The 19,952-nt window shown below is 37.0% G+C and overlaps 1 protein-coding gene and 1 pseudogene across 1 annotated transcript; one reads left to right on the forward strand and one right to left on the reverse strand.

Annotated features, from left to right (window-relative positions):
* The first annotated feature begins 202 nt into the window (after positions 1-202).
* LOC136259263 (sestrin-1-like) lies at positions 203-14,174 on the forward strand (annotated as a pseudogene).
* A 786-nt stretch (positions 14,175-14,960) lies between these two features.
* LOC136259264 (TNF receptor-associated factor 4-like) lies at positions 14,961-19,737 on the reverse strand. The gene is made up of 5 exons (XM_066052751.1): positions 19,584-19,737; positions 17,680-17,801; positions 15,881-16,210; positions 15,591-15,822; positions 14,961-15,514 (listed from the first exon to the last, which is right to left on the reverse strand). Exons 1-5 carry the CDS (start codon positions 19,735-19,737, stop codon positions 14,961-14,963), a joined length of 1,392 nt encoding a protein of 463 aa, XP_065908823.1.
* Between the last annotated feature and the right edge of the window lie 215 nt (positions 19,738-19,952).

Raw genomic sequence — 19,952 nt, forward strand, 5'->3', positions numbered from 1 at the left:
AGATTTCCAGTTGTTTGGAATGCTTTACGTTTGGCCCACTTAATGTGGTATTTGGCTTTGTAATTACTTCACCTGGCTACCTTGTAAAGTATATAAGTAGTGTACCCATTTTATTTGCCATACCTTTTGGTGCAACTTGCAATAGATTGTTACAAAGTTTTAAAATGCTTGTTCAGTGGAATTTTCTGCTAACTGACTAACTGATGCGTCTGAATTTTGCTGTGGTGCATCAACATGTAGTGCAGGAAAGATACAGACTTGTTAACTCTTCTGAAGGTTACCTATGCTCATCCACTGTATGTCATCTGTATTTTTCCTAGTAACTGGAGCGGCATTTCTTGTAGTGTTCTCTCTTGGTAAGGGGCTAAACAAAGTGTATATGATGTTACTGTTTGGTAATCTAAAATATTATGGGTTCAGCAGTTGTGATTATATTTACGAAATATGTAAACAAGCAAGAACAAGAAGGATCATGAAAGGCACAGGTAATGAGATCACCTAGTTTCAGTTGCAGATGCATTAGTAGAAGTGTAGGCAACCTCCCTTGTTTTGTTACTGTTTATTTCTATGATCCCTGCTCAAATGTAAAATTCCTTATACTTTTTACTTTCAATGTACTTGAACAACACATCAATTAATGGATCATCATAACAATGTCTAATGGGACAGAGTCTTCACCAATGCACACACTCAAGACTGTCAGTGTTATTAATTTTGATCCTGAACTGGAGACTAAAGAATCGATGGATAGAGAATTTCGAGAATCACAATCTGTTTGTGATTTTAAGTTGTGTATATGTATGTACAGGTGTGTGTGTTATAACTGCATTTTGCTATTTACATTGGATTTCAAGAAGCCAATTACCCCAGTAGTAATTCCACAGGACCTCATAAAGTACCTTGAAGCTCCCAGCTGCATTCATGAAGACATTGAGTCAACCAGCCCACTAAAGGATGGTGTAAGTGAACTACCTCTAGTATAGTTATAACCTGCTCAACTTGTATAGCCTGTATTTGTAGCAGTGAAAATGTTCTATTATTAGGAGTACTCTTGGGAGGATCATGATGGACAGACTATACTCAGACAGTGGCTACATCTTGGATAAGAAGTTCACACTAGCCTACAACTTAGCCTACCACAAGTGAGTCTTGATAAAAGCTTGTGACAAAGTCTACCAGATATTGAGCTGCACATGTGGAGAGTACTGCTGAAAGACAGACAAAACATGTAGTATACTGGAACAGGGATAGATGAATCCAAAAAAACTAATTAGAAAATTCTCTTGCGGTGGGACACTTTCCAATATCAGCCAAATCAGCCAATGTCTCACGATACATGACTTCACAATTCAATTGTTTAGTAAAAACTTGGTGTTGTGATGTTCTCTAGCAGAGACTGATTTACATTAGTTAAACAATGAAATAGTGTGTCAAGTAAAGGGCAAGTTGTGTTTTGTTGTTACAGTGTTGGTGAACACAAGAATGTGGACACAGAAAACTTTCATCGAGCAATATGGAACTACATTCAGGCCATCAAGGGGATCAGACATGATAACTACAGCTACCGAGAGGTGTGCTACTACCTTATATAACACTTGACTGTTCTAATAGAGTTTGTACTGTTTTGTAGGTCAACTCTGTGTCATTGAAACCGTTCAAGTCATATATTAGAATGGTATGTGTTAATAATACAGTGAAATGTATACAGGTCATGTTGTCTCTAGCATGTATGAAATAATTAGAGCACACCGACAAGGTTTCTGTGTTATTTAGAGACAAGCAATTACACATCATCTGACTCTGAATTATGTAGAAGCCTTTCGGCATGTTTACTGTTTATAGATGAGAGAAAAGTTCAACTGTAGAGCTTTACAGCTTTACCACTTCCAAGTTCAGAGGTAGCATTACATTAGTGTTCCCATCCACCCTACAATGTCCTGTCTTGTACCAGAAAATAAGCTACCATATAATGGGTTAATTTCAAAGGAGAAATTTTTGGAAAGCAACTGGTGAAACTAATTTAATTCTTGAATGTTGTTCATAGTGCCATCAAAAGTTTGGTAGTGTGCATATAATCTGAATGAATTACTGTTGAGGTTATCACACACTGAGTAAATTAAGATAGTGACTACGTTCAATGCTAGACACTGTTTAGTAGTAATAACAATAACGTGTTCATGATTGACTTGCTGTAGCAGTTATAAAAATTGCTACAATAGGGAAATTTTGGTTTAGCGGATTAGTTTTAAAAAAATGAGATTGTTGACCACATGTGGAGGAAGATCTCAAGTACCTTTATGGTGATCCAGTAGCTTAATAGTGATTGGCTTGAAATAATTACACGACACACTTCCAATCATGGCTCAACAGTACAGCACAAGTTATCATGTAAAAGTGTAAATTGATTGCAGCATGATTAGTAATTAAAAAAAAAAAATAGAATTTACAGGTTGCTGTGTAGATGTATCCTGATACAGAGGAGTGTTTGTCATACAAGTGGCTGCGTAGACAGGTTTACTGACAGTCTTTTTGCTCATACAGTGGAACCTTTCTATTACGGGCACTTTGGGACCCATAATATTGACCCATTTTATTCTGGTTTTCTATTTGTATTGAGTTTGATGTTGGGACCAAACTCTTTATCCTTATTGTGGACTTAATTTAGAGTTCCATTAGTTGTAAATTATTGTTTACTTTACAAGTTGCGTGTTATCCTGAAAAAATTACAGAATTTGATTTCTCAGGACAAATAGAATCACTAGGCTTGGGATTCTCAGAAAAGGTATAGCAACAAAGGAGGTTTGTCATTTGTCAATAGGTCTAATACCTGTGATATTTGACCACCCCCCTCTGTTAGAGTGACCACTCCAGTATTAATTTACAAACACTTTCTTTCCCATCAGATACATGTAAACATGATTGTACTAGAGGCGCTGAATTGTTGTATGATTTCCGAGCACTCATAAAGTACATGAAGCTGTGACCATATTACTTGTTCTGGTCAATACCCACTGCCTGTAGAGTTACTCTCAGTGCTTGTACCTAGTGAGTAATCTGCCATCCTTAAAAATAAACAATACAGTAATCAGCAGGTGCATGTCTGACTCTCCAAGGTGATATGCATTTTAATTGCTCATTTGCAAAGATTACTATCTTTTTACCAATTTGGTGCACCTATCACTGACAACAATGAGTGATATCCATCCCAAAACACCTTTAATTTGCTGTAAAAAAGGTGCATCCAAGAAACTATAGTACCTATAAAAAATAGCTCAATTGTAACTTAAAAAGCTGATATCTGGAGCAGCCAAGAAATCAATATGATTACTAAAGTTTTAATCCTAAAACAGGTACGGCACCCATGAAAGTAAAAGTAACTGGCAATTGAAATAGTTGAATGTTGATACACAATTAATTGCAAATTAACAAAAGTTTAACATTGAACATTTATCATTCAGCTGTGTTCTACATTCACTCTTGCTGAATCCTAAATTGATTTCTTTTAACTCTAATTGGCTGGTAATTTGGCCACCTTTTCTTGCTCTATACACTGACTATTAAAAAGGTGGCCAAATTACCAGCCAATTAGAGTTAAAAGAAATCAATATTTAGGATGCAGCAAGAGTGAATGTAGAACAGCTGAATGATAAAGCTAAATTGTTTTCTTAATTGCAATTAGTTGTATATCAACATCCATTCTTGGCCGCTCTAGATATCAGTTGTTTCAATTGTCAGCTACATTTACTTTCATGGGTGCACCTGTTTTACAGCCAAGGTGTTCTTGCATGGACTTTGGTAATTATAATTAGTTGTATTAAGATTGATTCTTGGCCACTCCAGGTATCAGCTTTTGAAGTTACCAGTTACTTTCATGAGGTCTTTCTCTGCAACTGAGCTGTTTTTACATTGGAGTACAGATACGGTTTCTTGGATGCACTTTTTTTTTACAGCGAAGGTGTTTTGGGATGGATTTTATTTACTGCTTTGTGCTGATATTTCAATGCATCACCAGTTTTTAGATAGTGCGCACAGTACTGCTGGAGAACATGATGTCACTTAATATATATGTGAGCTGTCATGAATTGTAGCTTGGAATGAGTTTGTATTGAAAAGTGAAACACATGCCATAAATCCAAAAATAGTTGTTTTGATTTGTAGGTTAAAACTACCCATGGTAGATTTTTACTACTAAGTTTACATAATTCAGTTGTTCACTGCACGTAGCTACAGATTTAGTCTGCATTCAAATCTGTTTCTATATGCAGGCAGACATCATGTAAGGTATGAAGACCCAGCTGCAACGTTTGTTACAGTAGCTAATAAAATTGCTTGTGGCGGTAGTATAGTTACATGTTTTGAAAGCAATCCACATGCTAGGCAGTTATAGTAATACCATGTGATTATAAAGTACTGGTAGTTAAGTTTTGTATTTTAATTTTTTTGTGGATGCATCAAACCATGCAGTTTTAACATCAAAAAAAATTATGGTATGATTAACCCTATAGGTACAGCGTTGTGAAGTGATTTTTATTGGTGCATTTATATGTTTAACAATACACTGCTAATGTGTTATCAGCCATTACAGTGTGCTATGTATGTAACCCAGCCATGTGTTCTATTTTTACATATTAATTTTAATCGTGTATCTCCATTGGGATGCATGTTAAATGTTGTCTCCATGTTCTTGTATTTGGTCTTTGACCTAATTCTGTTTTTCTTATGCTACTGACTTGTCTGTCTGCTTGCTGACAACATGAGTTTGACAATGTTGAGGTCAATACTTTGTAGCTGTGTTCCCTACTTTGGGAAATATTGTGAAGGTTTGTTCTGTATCTCACTACATGCATAGATATTATAGCTTTCTATAATATCTACATTGGGCTATGTATATTATAATAAATAAAGAATTTGGGGGGGGGGGGGGGGGGGGGGAACACTCTTACGCTGGTTTTTGCAGATTCAGCATATGTTGAAATTTATGAATTTTGTAAGTCAACTGACTTGAGCACAGGAATTAAGATAAAACATTTTGAAACAAATTGTATTAGGTGTATTACGAACACTGCATGTAGCAGGCAAAATTTCAGTCTCATATGCCAATAACTTACAGCCCTAAAAAGTATCTATAACAGAAAGGTTGATTTGTACAGCAACTATAGGGAAAATATATTACAGGTGCTTGCAAAAATGGTTGTAATTTACAGGAATAATGATAGATTGAAACTTGATCAACACCACCGGTAGTTATAGTACATTTGATCAGCTGGTCTGTATGGGAATCTCAAGTCATGGCTATAGCATGTACAAGTTGAGCTGGATAGCTAAAAATAAAAAGTGGAGTTGTTTTTTCAAGAAAATTAACATTTCAGCCAGCCAGATTATTAGTGGTGATGGCAAAAGTGTCAACAACAGGACACATGTGGTTTAGCTCCAATACAAGTTTGGGAAAGGATTATAGTGGACAGTCTGGACACTGTAATTTTATGGCTTCCATATAGGAAATGTATGATGAAAATTTTGATAGGCGATAAATATTGTGTTGGGCATTTGAACGAAATAATTTTGAAATATTTTTAGTGGGCCAGGCAGTAAGCCAAATTTCAAGATCATGTGTAATTCCATCCATGAGTTACTAAATGGTTTTGAGGATCCAGCTCAACTCGTACATACAGTGTACTATAATTATGGAACATTGTGTTTCCATACATTTTTGTGTCGTTGGAAGTATATGTGATGAAAACCATATGACCAACTGCAGAATTGTGGAATGTTTACGGATGAGTGAATATCCTACAGTAACATTTGCTATATATATTACAGTTTACTGAGGGGATGTGTACAGTTCTGTGTAGTTTGAACTATAGTGAACTCACAGATAATAGACACCCCTACTATTATCTATGGTGAACTCAATGAGGTGTAAACGATGTTAGTAGGTCATGACCCAAGTAGCTTTTGTAGCAATGTTAAAGAGCTATGAAAACCAGTGACTCAGGCACACGCACGCACGCACACACACACACACACACACACACACACACACACACGTGCATGCATACACGCACATGCACGCGTGCACACACACACACATAGATGACATGTAGCTTGTTGTATACCCATTGTAGCTACATGTACAGTGATACAGTGTGGGTAGTGTTCATGTGACATAACATGTTGTGGTGTTGTACGTAACACATCCTCATCACTTACCACTCTAATAGGTGTTTATTTTGTAGAGTACATTAGATGAAGGTTGATTGTGGATAAAGTGGTGTTAAGAGTGCTTTTATAAACAATCTACATTTTTTTAAATACATGAAATATGCAGAATGTGTATATGCTTCACAGTATGAAATATTGGGTGGGGTATATACATCAGTGATCAAACTTATAATTTGCATGTTTCAATGTTTTAACTACATGTTTGCAAATCACCAAATTCAGTCACCTTGTCAAGTACACTCACAGCCAATTTGTCCGTACACAAGTATGATATCAAAAGGTCACGTTAAATGTTTGTGTTAAATATAACCCTTGAGGTTAGAGGTTAACCTTATTTGGCTGGCCATTAATTCAACCACATCACATCATCTATCATCACCATATTTATAATAACCTGTTTTGCAAAGATTTTGTAACCTGTTTTGCAAAGATTTTGTTATTTTCACCAAAAAACAATGTATATATATCCACAAACTAAGAGCAATGAAACAACGATGATATTGTACACTTCAGTGTAATAACTCTTGTTTTTTTTTTTTTTTTGTTTTTTTTTTGTTTTTTTTTGTAAATGGAAAACAAACCTTTTTAAAATCAAGAGCTATAAGCATTTATGCATTGTCACCTATGGATAGCTTAGAAAATGTGATGAATCTAACTCTTGTTGAGAAAGTTGCTGTGCAGAGGAGGTTACACATGCTTTAAGCGCCACCTAACATATTTGTATAGTTTTATTTAGTATTTCATGTCACCTTCAATAGTTGCAATATGAAATAAACAAAGAGATTTTCATATAGTTCATTTTAGCAGTGCTTAACCCTCTGGTTACTGTGTGCTAACAAGTTAGTGGTAATGATTGTGGTGTGATTATCACCTGATTACCCATATATGGATGTATTGAAATGACACTGAGCCATTTAGTATTGAATGGTCTGATCCCTAGGATATTACACAATGAATAGAATTGAAAGGGTAACACAAAGTGGTCTTGTAAAGATAAAACCAGATAGTAATTATATGGTTTATGTCACTCAACCTTGGTGCCTCAATTATGATTGTTGATACTAAAAATTAAGTGATGTCAGAAATTGTGAATGAAGCCAGTGAAACCCTTCTAATCCTCCCTACCTTGGTTGCTCCAACAAATCTCATTGGTTTTCCATAGCTTCCTGAATTCATTGTGACGATGGACAGTATCTGCAATGACATTTTCTGATGTCAGATGTCACAAAACAAGATGGCCATGCTAGGGACTTTGTACAGGGAGGATGAGATAATGTTTCCCTATGATAGCATCTATAAATTTGAAAAAGGGTGAAGGTGAGGCATATACTGTATAACGGGTTAATTCCAATGGGGAAATGATAAATTTTGAAGGTATAGTGATTGAATGCTCTGTCATCATGCTTAGCGCCACTAAAATTTTTTTTGTAGTATGCGCATTTAATAGATGAATTTCATAATAAGGAATTTTAAACTGTTGCCCCTAGCAACCTAAATTTTACATTATTTTGTAGGTGTAAATGTCAAAAGTAACATCTCCAATTTTTAAAAGGATAGCATATATAGGTGATGAGTTATAACATTTCAAAGTTTGCAGTTTTCCCATGCATTATCTATGGGAGGGGGTAACAGTTGCCCCTTCTGGGCAATCACATGGATAATGTATGGGAAAACCACAAATTTCAAAATGTCATATCTCATGATTTATATGCTCTATCATTTTAAAATTTGGAGAGGTTAATTGTGAGATTCATACCTACAAATAATGTTAAATTGAGAGTTGAATTTGTCATTTTCCCACACATTATTTATGTGATTGCCCAGAAGGGGCAACTGTTGCCCCCTCTCATAGACAATGTATGGAAAAACGACAAACTGTGAAATGTTATATCTCGTGACCTATATATGCTATTCTTTTAAAATTTGGAGATGTTACTATAGACATTTACCCCTACAAATATTGTAAAGCTCAGGTTGCTAGGGGCAACTTTTGTTACTATGAAATTCATCCATTAAGTGAAGATGGTGACCATGTGTAGCGGTACAATTGAAATTGAGACATTCATTAGGTGTTGTAAAATATGGACTGCTCCACTATAGGAAAGGTGGCTTGGCCAATAGGAAACGAGTGATCTTCACCGTCCATTTGTTGTGGGCATGGCCATTGCAACGTCAATTAAAAACAAAAAAACAAACAAACAAAGGTGTTGGTCTGCCAGGTATGGAAAGAGATATCATGTATTCGTTCTGTATTTTTTCTACTTGGGATGATAAGATGTGGAGTTCTGTATAATAGTGGACAGAATTCGGCCAACCTGACACAAAGCAGCTTTATGTTTGAAGGGTTAAATTTTTGTAGAAGCTGTGTTCTTCAAATAATTGGAAAATTAAACTCCTTTGAAAATAACCTGTTATATGGTAGTTTATAATGCAATACAAATAAGCCTATTTAGTGTCTAAATTTTGTCTGCTTTCCTTGTTGGAGTGGGTTTGCATCATCACGGTACGTGTACTATCTTAATCATCTCCTGGTTCATGTGTAAAAAACTACAGACAACATTCATTTCGAACATTATGTGCTAAAGGTTCTGATGCCCCTGCACTAACATGGTCACTTTGTCAATTATGACATCAAATTTTGTCAATGCGGATATTGCCCATTGGGAAGGTTGTTAGTTGGGTCCATTGATGATGGTCAAAGTATGTACAGGACGTCATATGGTAAAATGTTAGATAGTGACTGTACACTAAATGTTATTACACTGTTGTAATTTATGTTTACAGGTTTCAATACAAGAAAAAGAATTTTAGAACAGAAAGGTGACAAAGACTGGCTACAAGGCTTAGATCACATTCCTCAAAAGCTACGCAACTTACTCACTTTGAACAAGCTATTGGCACACCAGCCATGGAAAGTTCTTTTTAAGGTACCTATGTTGTTTAGTGAAATTTTAATAATTGAATTTATTTTCTTTCCAGGACCTCCTGATTGGACCAGAGAGTTTTTCATTAGGAGAACTGGCTCATGCAATTCTCATTATGACTCACTATCATGCACTATCCAGCTTTGCTCTTGGCTGTGGTGTTAATCCAGAAATTGATTCACCTCAGGGACATTATTATGGAGATTTGTCACTGTTAATACCCTTCTGTTACCAGGGCAACCCTGCTCTAGGTGTTATCGGAACAACATCAGACTCAGAAGTGACCGACTCTGATGTGGGATTTTCACCACTGAACTCTTCACCTGGCTACCTTGTAAACTCTACTGATAAACATTTTGATAGTAAGTATATAAATTGTGTACCCATTTTATTTGCCATACCTTCAGTGTAACCTAAAAACTTCCAATACGTGTTTCAAAGTTTGTAAAACTTTTATTCAGTGGAATTTTCTGCCAACTGACTAACTGATGCCTGCTGACAAATGGTTTAGGCTATAGCTTGATTTTTTCACTGTGAGGCATTGCTATAGTTTGACAGGTGTCTTTTGACATACCGCAGTGTGTGCAATGACACGTATTGGGGACTTATCTTTGCTCTCCTTTGTGTCCCCTTTTTTTTTACTGACGCCCATTTTTTTTTCACTGACAGTGTACAAGTTGTCAATAAGTGGTAGCGAATAATGCTGACTGTCAGTTTGTAACAGTTATCATCCATCATCTGTATTTTATAGTGACTGGAGTGACATTTCTCGTACTGTTCTCCGTTTGACATAACTGGAAATGTTATCTAATATGTTTTGGGTTCACCAGTTGTAATTTTATTGTAAACAAGCAAGTACAACAAATTCTAAGTTGATTAGGTATTATGAAAGTCACAGGTAATGAAACAAGAGAGTTCACCTAGTAGACATTTACAGTTATGACAATAGAGTTTAAATGTCCACTAGTGTATCTGGCAGTGTAGGAGGAAACCTCCCTTGTTTCGTTACTTCTGTATCATCCTGCTCAAATGTAAAATTTCTTGTACTTTTTTACTCTCTATATACTCTCTATATACTCTCTTATCCAGTGTCCTTGAACAACACATGAATTAATGGATCATCATTTAACAATGTCTGTAATGGAACAGAGTCTTCACTACTGCACACACTCAAAACCGTCAGTGTTATTAATTTTGATCCTGAACTGGAGACTAAAGAATCAATGGATAGAGAATTCTGAGAATCACAATCTGTTTGCGATTGTAAGTGTGTGTGTGTGGTGTGTGGAGGGGGAGGGGGGTCTGTGCATATGTGTGTGTCCTGACAGCATTATGCTATTTCATTTTATTTACAGTAGATTTCAAGAAGCCAATTACCCCGGCAGTACAGGACCTCATAAAGTACCTTGAAGATCCCAACTATAGTCATGAAGACATTGAGTCAACCAGTCCACTGAAGGATGGTGTAAGTGAACTAACACTAATATAGCTATAACCTGCTCAACTTGTGTAGCCAGTATTTGTAATACACTATATCATAGGCGGTGGAGACGGGGGGGCCAGGGGGGCCATGGCCCCCCCACTTTTTGGGACACTGTTTGCAAGAAAAGATCAAGATACTCTAATAGAACAGTCAGGATCAGGATATTCTAATAGAGTAGTCACAGTATTCAGAGAAGCAGTGTAGCAAATTCCTTAGCTACGTATGTGTAGTTATAAATAAGGAGATGTAATTGGTGGAGAGCAGCTATTGTCAGCAGGCTGTGACCTTTTTTTTTTTTTTTGGTCTTCAACTTACAGCTGGCCTGGCCCCCTCACTTTTTGGCCTGCTCCACCGCCCCTGCACTATATTCTATTATTAGGAGTACTCTTGGGAGGATCATGCCTACTACTTACTGGACAGACTATACCCAGACAGTGGCTACATCTTGGATGAGAAGTTCACACTAGCCTACAACCTAATATAACCTACCACAAGTGAGTCTTGTTAAGAAAAGTTTTGTAATACAGTCTACCAGATATCAAGCTGCACATGTGGAGAGTACTGCTGAAAGGCAGATGAAACATGTAGTATACTGGAACAGAGATAGATGAATCTGAAACTCGCCCATGTCCAGACACAAATTGGTTAGAAGATTCCCTTGCAGTGGGACACTTCCATATCAGTCAAATCAACCAAAGTCTTACGAGATACATGACTTCACATTTTAGTTTTTGGCATACTGCCATACATAAAATGCACGCATCACAGACTTACCACTGTCCTCCTTTGTGTCCCATTTCTTTTTACTGACATTGATTCGTGATAGCATGATGCATGGTTTCCCATTGATAAATGGGAATGGTTTGTATTTCGTGGTGACTGGATTAATTACAGAGGTGTCTTCTTTGTTTGTAACACTGTGTAACCATAGATAATACTATGGTGTAACGGACTGAAATAGGTGAAAGCAAAGTGTAATTGCTACTTTATTTTCAATTCAGTTATTGATAGTTGAGGCATGCAATCGTCCATATTTTCATTGTGGCTGGATTGATAGCAGAAGCGCTTCTCCTGCTGTTCTTCATTTGTAGTGCTGTATAACAGGCTATAAGTATAAGGAAAATTAAGTTTCATTAGGGATCATAGAAAAAAAAAGCAGTGAACTAGCTAGGGTGGTTGCCTGCACCTGCAGATATACTAGTGGACATTTAATCCCTACTTTAGTCTATACTCATGACTGAATTAGGGATTAAATGTTCACTAGTATATAGGTGACTTCCCTTGTTTCCCTACTTTTTATTCTTTGATGCTTAAATTTTTCCTTATACTTTTGTTTAGAGATGAGACAATATTAAAGAATGATACCATATGCTGAGTAAACAAGTTGTGTTTTGTTGTTACAGTGTTGGTGAACACAAGAATGTGGACACAGAAAAATTCCGTCGAGCAATATGGAACTACATTCAGGCCATCAAGGGGATCAGACATGAAGACTACAACTACCGAGAGGTGTGCTACTACCTTATATAACACTTGACTGTTCTAATAGAGTTTGTACTGTTTTGTAGGTCAACTCTGTCTTGGTGAAATGAATCAAGTCATATATGTGACCGGATTTGCAAAAAGGGGTCTTCCACACACATCCAATTCTCTGAACTTGGGAGACCATAACTTAGTCTTCAGTTAACATATAAATCTGAAATTTTCTCCATCTGTTAAGCTATGTCAGTACTCACTACTGACCAAATTTCAAGTCAATATATTTTCCCAATCATAAGTTATTAATCATCAAAGTTGGTAAATTGGATGTGTGTGGAAGACCCCTTTTCGCAAATCCGGTCACATATTAGAATGGTATGCATTAATAATGCAGTGAAATATCTACAGGCCATGTTGTCTCTAGCATGTATGGAATAGTTAGAACACACCAACAAGGTCTGTGTTATTTAGAGACAAGCAATCCCACATCATTTGAGTACTCTGAATTGTGTAGTATCCTGTTGGCATGTTCTAATGTCTTTAGGGTTGATTGTTTATAGATGAGGAAGTGGTGATAGTTCAACTGTAGAGCTTTACAGCTTTACCACTTCCAAGTTCAGTGGTAGCATTACATTAGTGTTCCCATCTACCCTACAACGTCCTGTCTTGTACCAGAAAATAAGCTACCATATAATGGGTTAATTTCAAAGGAGAAGCAACTGGTGAAATTAATTTAATTCTTGAATGTCGTACATAGCACCAACAAAAGTTTGGAAGTGTGCATTTAATATGAGTGAATTACTATTGAGGTGACCATAAACTGAGTGAATTGCTGTTGAGATAGTGACCACGTTCAATGCTGGACACTGTTTAGTAGTATTAACAATAACATGTTCACGATTGATTTCCTGTAGCAGTTGTAAAAGTTGCTACAATAGGGAAATTTTGGTTTTGCAGATGAATTATAAAATGAAGTGAGATTGTTGGCCACATGTGGAGGAAGATCTCGAGTATCTTCATGGTGATCCAGTAGCTTAATAGTGATTGGCTTGAAATAATTACATGACACACTTCCAATCATGGCTCAACAGTACAACACAAGTTCTCATGTAGAAGTGTAAATTGATTGCAGCATTAGTAATGTTTTTCTTTTCAGAATTTACAGGTTGCTGTGTGCTGTGTGGACGTATCCTGATACAGAGTTTGTCATACAAGTGGCTGTGTAGACAGGTTTACTGACAGACTTTTTGCTCATACAGTGGAACCTTTCTACTATGGGACCCAATTTTTCTGTTTTTCTATTTCATATCAAGTTTGATCAAAATCTTTATCCTTATTGTAGACTTAATTTAGAGTTCCATTAGTTGTAATTTATTGTTTACTTTACAAGTTGCGTGTTATCCTGAACAAATTACAGAATTTGATTTCTCAGGACAAATAGAATCACTAGGCTTGGGATTCTCAGAAAAGATATAGCAACAAAGGAGGTTTGTCATTTGTCAATAGGTCTAATACCTGTGACATTTGACCACTCCCCTCTGTTTGAGTGACCATTCCAGTATTAATTTACAAGCACTTTCTTTCCCATCAGATACATGTAAACATGATTGTACTAGAGGCAAGATTACAGGCTGAATTGTTGTACGCTTTCCGAGCACTCATGAAGTACATGAAACAATAACACTATTGGGAAGGATACTGGAGTTACTACAGATATAACTAGTGATAATTATTTGTACACTAAACCCCTCAGTGTAAAATGGAGTAGTCAGTTTTTAGTTAGTGTAAATTATTAAAACACTTCATGATATTATTATGTGTATATAAACAGATTTTTGTATGCAATAATTTTTAACTGTGCCATGTTCATTCTTTTTCAAACACACTTACAAAATAATTTGTGAGACGGAGCTCACAAAATACATGTAATACAATAGCCAAACTATACAGTTACTATAATGTAGCCAGTCAAAGTGATGAGTACAGAGTAGCTATGTATACGTACCTATATATAACTACCACTTCGGAAATTTAAATTTTGAAAATAGATTATCTCCAGACTTTATAACTATAGGCAATTCAAGGTTGAATGTTTCAATCCTTTGTTTTGCTTGATCATGTTTATCTGAAAGTTGCTTTAACAGATCTGTATCTGTTGTTATATCAACTTTAGTAATCTCTAGCTTTTTCTTGACTTTAGTGACATGCTCTCTCTTTTGTGTTAACTTCTTCATCATTTTATCTTTAGATTTCAGTGCGTCTGTTTTAATAGTTTTTAACTTTTCAATGACACTATTTTCACCATATATGGTAAGTTCTTTCATCAAAGTGTCCAGTTGTAGTATCAGCTTGTTGATGGATTTTGTTATGTGAAGTTCAACATCATCAAGTTGTTGATGGATTCCAGGTAGTTCCCCTTCTGCTTGTGTGATGTTCTGTAATAATTGCTCCTGCTCATTTTCTATATTGTGTTTGATACCATCCATTATTTGATAGAGCTCTTGTAGTATTTCACATTTCCTGACATGAAAGCATTCTATTTCAAAAACGTTACTGAACTGTTTAGGCAAAATCTCTTGTAGCTCACTAGTGAACTGTCTAGCAAGCACACTGATCAACACTGTTCACTTTTTGTACATGTTTTCTCTTTGTATCCTTCACAGGTTGACATTTTCGATTGATACTCAATATTACCTTGTAAACTACTACTAAACATCTTTGTCACTTCTTCATTGATAGAAGATAGTTTGTATTTTATTTTGATCACAAGAAGTGAAACACTAGCTGCCAAATCTTGTTCTGTCTTTGCAAGTCTCTGCTTGAGTTCACCTTCAGTTTCTGCTGCAGTTTGTCTAACATTCATCAAATCTCTCTGTCTTTGTTAGCTTTTGCTTGAGTTCGCCTTCAGTTTTTGATGCATTGAGTTTAAACATTTCCAGTTCTTGTTTCACTGTTACTAGGTCATGCTCTGTCTTTGCAGTTTTCTTCTTAAAATCATTCATTTTTTGTCGTGCATCAAGTTTGGTGGTTGCTAGTTCTTTTTGAGCAGCTGCTAAATCATGTTCCATCTTTTGAATTAGTTCAGCCTTCATACTTGTCACATCATGTTGTAGTCTCTCTTCAACAGCCACCAGGTGTTGTCTGGAGTTAATCAGTTCAGATACAGCCAGTGCTAAATGTTCCTCCATGTTTTCCTTGTTGTGTTCCCTTTGGTGTTTACGGACCATCACATCATCACACCCAACACACTGGTATTGACACTGAACTGTCTCAAGAGGACATTCCTTCCTGTGTGTATCCATGTCTTTCCGACTGACTTTTAACTCACTATCACAATTGTTGGGACAAGGTAGGGAAAACTTGGGACATTCTTCCTTGTGTTGGCCTTCAATAAACTGGTGTTCTCCTGTAAGTTGACAATACTGGCAGTTGACTATACGACGTGGACACTTGATCTCCAAATGACAATTTTAAATATTTACGTTGTAATATCTTTCCACACTCGTTGGAACACTCAACTTCTTCAAGAGGACACATCTTCCTATGTTCTGTTATATCTTGTCGAGGAACACTTCCTACATCACATTTGTTAGGACAAGGTAGAGGAAATTTGGGACAGAGATGCTTGTGCTCTCCCTCAATAAGTTGATATTCTCCATCAACACCACAATACTGGCAGGTAACCATACGGAACACCACAATACTGGCAGGACACTACAATACTGGCAGGACACCACAATACTGGCAGGACACCACAATACTGGCAGGACACCACAATACTGGCAGGTAACACCACAATACTGGCAGGACACTCAGCTTCCATGTGACTGACCAGATACTCACGTTGTACTATCTCCCCACATTTACTGGAACACTGGACATCTTCAAAATCACAACCATCACTCCTTCCAAGATGATCACCGATGTAGTACACTTCACCCTGCCATTTACAACCTTTTTCTTTGTTGGTGCAGTAGACGTGAAGATTTCTTACAACTCGGTCAATTTGTTTATTGGGAAATGTCACGAAATCCTCACTACGACACATGGGACAATTGGAGGTAGCAATGGCAGCAGCTTTTTTGGCATTTTCAAGACAAGACTTGCAAAAGAGATGTCCACAACACACAGATAAGTAGGGGTCTATACTTGGTAGCTGACATATCACACATATTGTTAGTGATTCCGGAATTCCGTAAATTTTGCATAAAATTTTCTCCGTGAATCTTCCATTGGAGAGTTGGCACAATCATTTCGCTGCCATACGAGCGATTGATCAAACATTTGGATCGTTTCTAGGGTTTCTGGGGGCAAGGAATACAATGGTGCAGTTAGTTTCCCGCTACAAATATGTTTGTGTGGAGTTTTATGCTAATTATAAGATTATTTTGCAATATAGCCACCACAATGTTATGTTCTTTTTGCAAGAAACGACCCAGCACATGTTAGTTACACCAAGGTGAGCATTTTTGTCCATGTAGTTTTCAATATTACCATGCTAAAAGTCAGCAAATTTGCACCACAAATGGCTCATCTCTTTGATGCACCATTTTGGTAGCTTTCAAGGAGCTGTACATTAAGAGACAAAACAATTTGTTACACTTTTTCAGCTATAAGTCACTAAGTCTAAGTCCTTGAAATTAGGTTAGGTAATCCTAAGGCTGCAGCACATGTTGCTGCAGACCTTCAGTGCTGGTCACTGTAAAGCATTAATACAATACAATACAATCATATAAACAGTTATAAATCAACAGTACAACTCCTTGCTTTGCATGCACATTGTATTTTTGAGTGGAGATGACTGGAACAGAGTGGTTGCACTTCACCATGTGTGTGTTGTTTTGTCATCCGCAAGATGCTAAATGCATGCAACTATTTAGTGGCTTTCTATGGAGGTGACCTTTATTCAGAGGGTCTTACAAGTAAGGTTACACTGTGGTCCATGTAATAAGGTATTTATAACAGAAAACAGAATTTCAAAATGTTATTGCAAAGCTCGGTTATAAGCATTTGTTCAATTGTGCCATTTTTGGGCCTTTTTGCAATGGAAAGATATGGAGAAAATTTTGCCTATTTTAAAGGACAAAATTGCTTATAACTCTACCATCCTATAATGGATTTTTAAAATCTAAGTGTTTATGAGATCCTCAGGGAGTACTACTCAAGGCTATGCTAAATAAAAATTATTTCCATTAATTTTAAAATTCTCCCGGAATCGCTAATATTGTCGTGTCCGGTGGTTCTTTGACGAAGTTGTAGTCGTACCCGCCACTTTTGTTGGGTGTGGCTGCCATCAAGTCAGGATTCTTTTGAGGATTGAGTTAGGATAGTAACACAATATGATTGTCGTTGCGCAGATAATTGAATAGAGTGACTTTCCGCGCAGTAAAATCGGTAACGAAAATAATATTTATTGCTTCAATTCTTTATCACATGTCTGTTCTTCTTACGTAATTTCGAATCACGTGATTGTGAATTCCAAAAAACGTGCACCATTGGTGAACCGGGCTGTGAACGAAGTAATGAGGTTAGTCTGTGAATTGTTAAATGCTTTCAATTACCTTATCCAACCTCAGGGGGGTTGGCTGCTCGTTTGGCACGGATTTGCTTTGCTGCAGACACCGGCTGAGCGAGCGGCTGAGACACCCGGCCGGGCGCCAGAATGTAAGCTTTGTCAATGAGTTGTATAAGTGCTACGTAGCATATATATATATATATATGGTTGTATACCCTTGCCCCCTAGTCCAGACCGCTTTTTGAGTGACGGTTGCAAATGGTCATGCACTACCGAGGGTCCTTCACTTGTAGAAATATCGGCAATGGTGGCAGAAAATTTAATTCAGAAATGAGGAAGTTTAAATCAGAAAATGTGAAAATTTAACTTGAAATTTTCGACACCAGACGATGATTCAATGATCAGCTGAGCCAATAAATCACTAATAAACTAGCTAGGTACATAGCTAAGGTCACTCCAAATAAATTCTCTGTTTCCCGTCCTGGACACTGACATATTCGCATGCGGGCGGGCGGGCGGTCCATTTCCATTTTTCATTATAAGATATAAGATTGGCTAGCCTTTCAAGCCATTATTTGCCTGGAACAGCCAAAAAGGCTGCATAAAAGCATGCTTAAGCTTGTTCCTTCCTTAGTAAGTTGCAAAAATAACACAAACGCGACGTTTGTGCTGACTTGATAACACTGCTGACACGTGAGCTGACACTGTTTCAAGATAGCTTTTACTGAGTCTATCAGTATGCAAGAATAACCGGAAAATAATGGAAGAATACGGAATAATGGAATATTTAGAGCTGGCAGTAACCAGATGCGGGCGCTGGACGGGAAACAGGTGGAATGGCCTAACTGTATCCTTTCCGACTTAGTTCAGTCAAGGTAGTTTCGTGCCCAGACAGTTTTTTTTTCTTTTTGTGTGGGGGCGGAGAAAAAAAGGTTTTTGATTGGTGAAAATATACATTGATCACTTGAATTAGCCTTAAAAACAGCCTTGATTGCTTGATAATTTAGCACATATTTTCATAAATTCTCGTTTTGGTTGTGAGCTAGTTTAATCACCGCTTTCTAGGACGTCTTGAACGCTTGATTCAGTGCTAATTTACCTCCTGATTGCTTGATTTGATTTTGATCCCGGTCACAATTGGTTCTACGGGACTATTGGTAGTGACTACCCCTTGTCAGTTCGTGTGCCAGCAGGTTTGTTACAGACTTAAGTGGAACGGTTTGAAAAAACGACATACCCATGATGACCTGCTGAGCACACCGGGTACTGTGGAGTTATCAAAACTGTTTAAGGCATTTCTACTTTGCAAGCAATTCAACCTAATCAACAAAGCCGCTTTGTTTGCCAGAATCGAAAGGTTGCAAAGGTAGAAAATTGCATGCACAAGAGTTCAAATTTTGAAATTTTATTGATGAGATTTAGAGTGAAGAACCCCTCCATGACTACATCATGCCATTCATTTTCCGCCGACCACTCAAAAAAAAAACAACCAACAAACAAACGATGTCTGGCCAATGGATTGCTCCACTATAGGAAAAGTGGTTTGGCCAATAGGAAACGAGTAATCTTCATCCATTTGTTGTGGGTGTGGCCATTGTAGCAAGAAAGCAAAGATATTCAAAGATATTGGCTTGCCAAGTACAGAAAGAAGTATCATGTATTGGTTCTGTATTTTTACTACCTGGGATGATAAGGTGTGGAGTTCTGTTTGATAATGGACAGAAATTCGGCCAACCTGGCACAAAGCAGCTGTACGTTTGAAGGGTTAAATTTTCGTAGAAGCTAAATAATTAAAAAATTAAACTTCGAAAATAACCTGTTATATAAATAAGCCTATTTAGTGTCTAATGTGTATTTAGTGTAATGTGTATTTAGTGTCTAATGTGAAACACATATTGGAAGTTTTCAGGTTGCACTGAAGGTATAGCAAATAAAATGGGTACACAATTTATATACTTACTATCAAAATGTTTATCAGTAGAGTTTACAAGGTAGCCAGGTGAAGAGTTCACTGGTGAAAATCCCACATCAGAGTCAGTCACTTCTGAGTCTGATGTTGTTCTGATAACACCTAGAGCAGGGTTGCCCTGGTAACAGAAGTGACAAATCTCCATAATAATGTCCCTGAGGTGAATCAATTTCTGGGTTAACACCACAGCCAAGAGCAAAGCTGGATAGTGCATGATAGTGAGTCATAATGAGAATTGCATTAGCTAGTTCTCCTAATGAAAAACTCTCTGGTCCAATCAGGAGGCCCTGGTAAGCAAATAAATAACATTTAGTGTACAGTGACTATCTAACATTTTACTACATGACTTCCTGTACATAC

Source organism: Dysidea avara, chromosome 6 (assembly GCF_963678975.1).
Source record: "Dysidea avara chromosome 6, odDysAvar1.4, whole genome shotgun sequence".
Classification (NCBI taxonomy): Eukaryota; Metazoa; Porifera; class Demospongiae; order Dictyoceratida; family Dysideidae; genus Dysidea; species Dysidea avara.

Coding starts and splice junctions, on each gene's coding strand:
- LOC136259264 (XM_066052751.1), bottom strand. CDS start 19,737: ATGGAGATTTGTCACTTCTGTTACCAGGGCAACCCTGCTCTAGGTGTT. Junction 17,802..19,583: donor TACTGATAAACATTTTGATA/GTAAGTATATAA, acceptor TATGCTACGTAG/CACTTATACAACTCATTGAC. Junction 16,211..17,679: donor GAGCAGCCAACCCCCCTGAG/GTTGGATAAGGT, acceptor CTCTTTTGCAAG/TCTTGTCTTGAAAATGCCAA.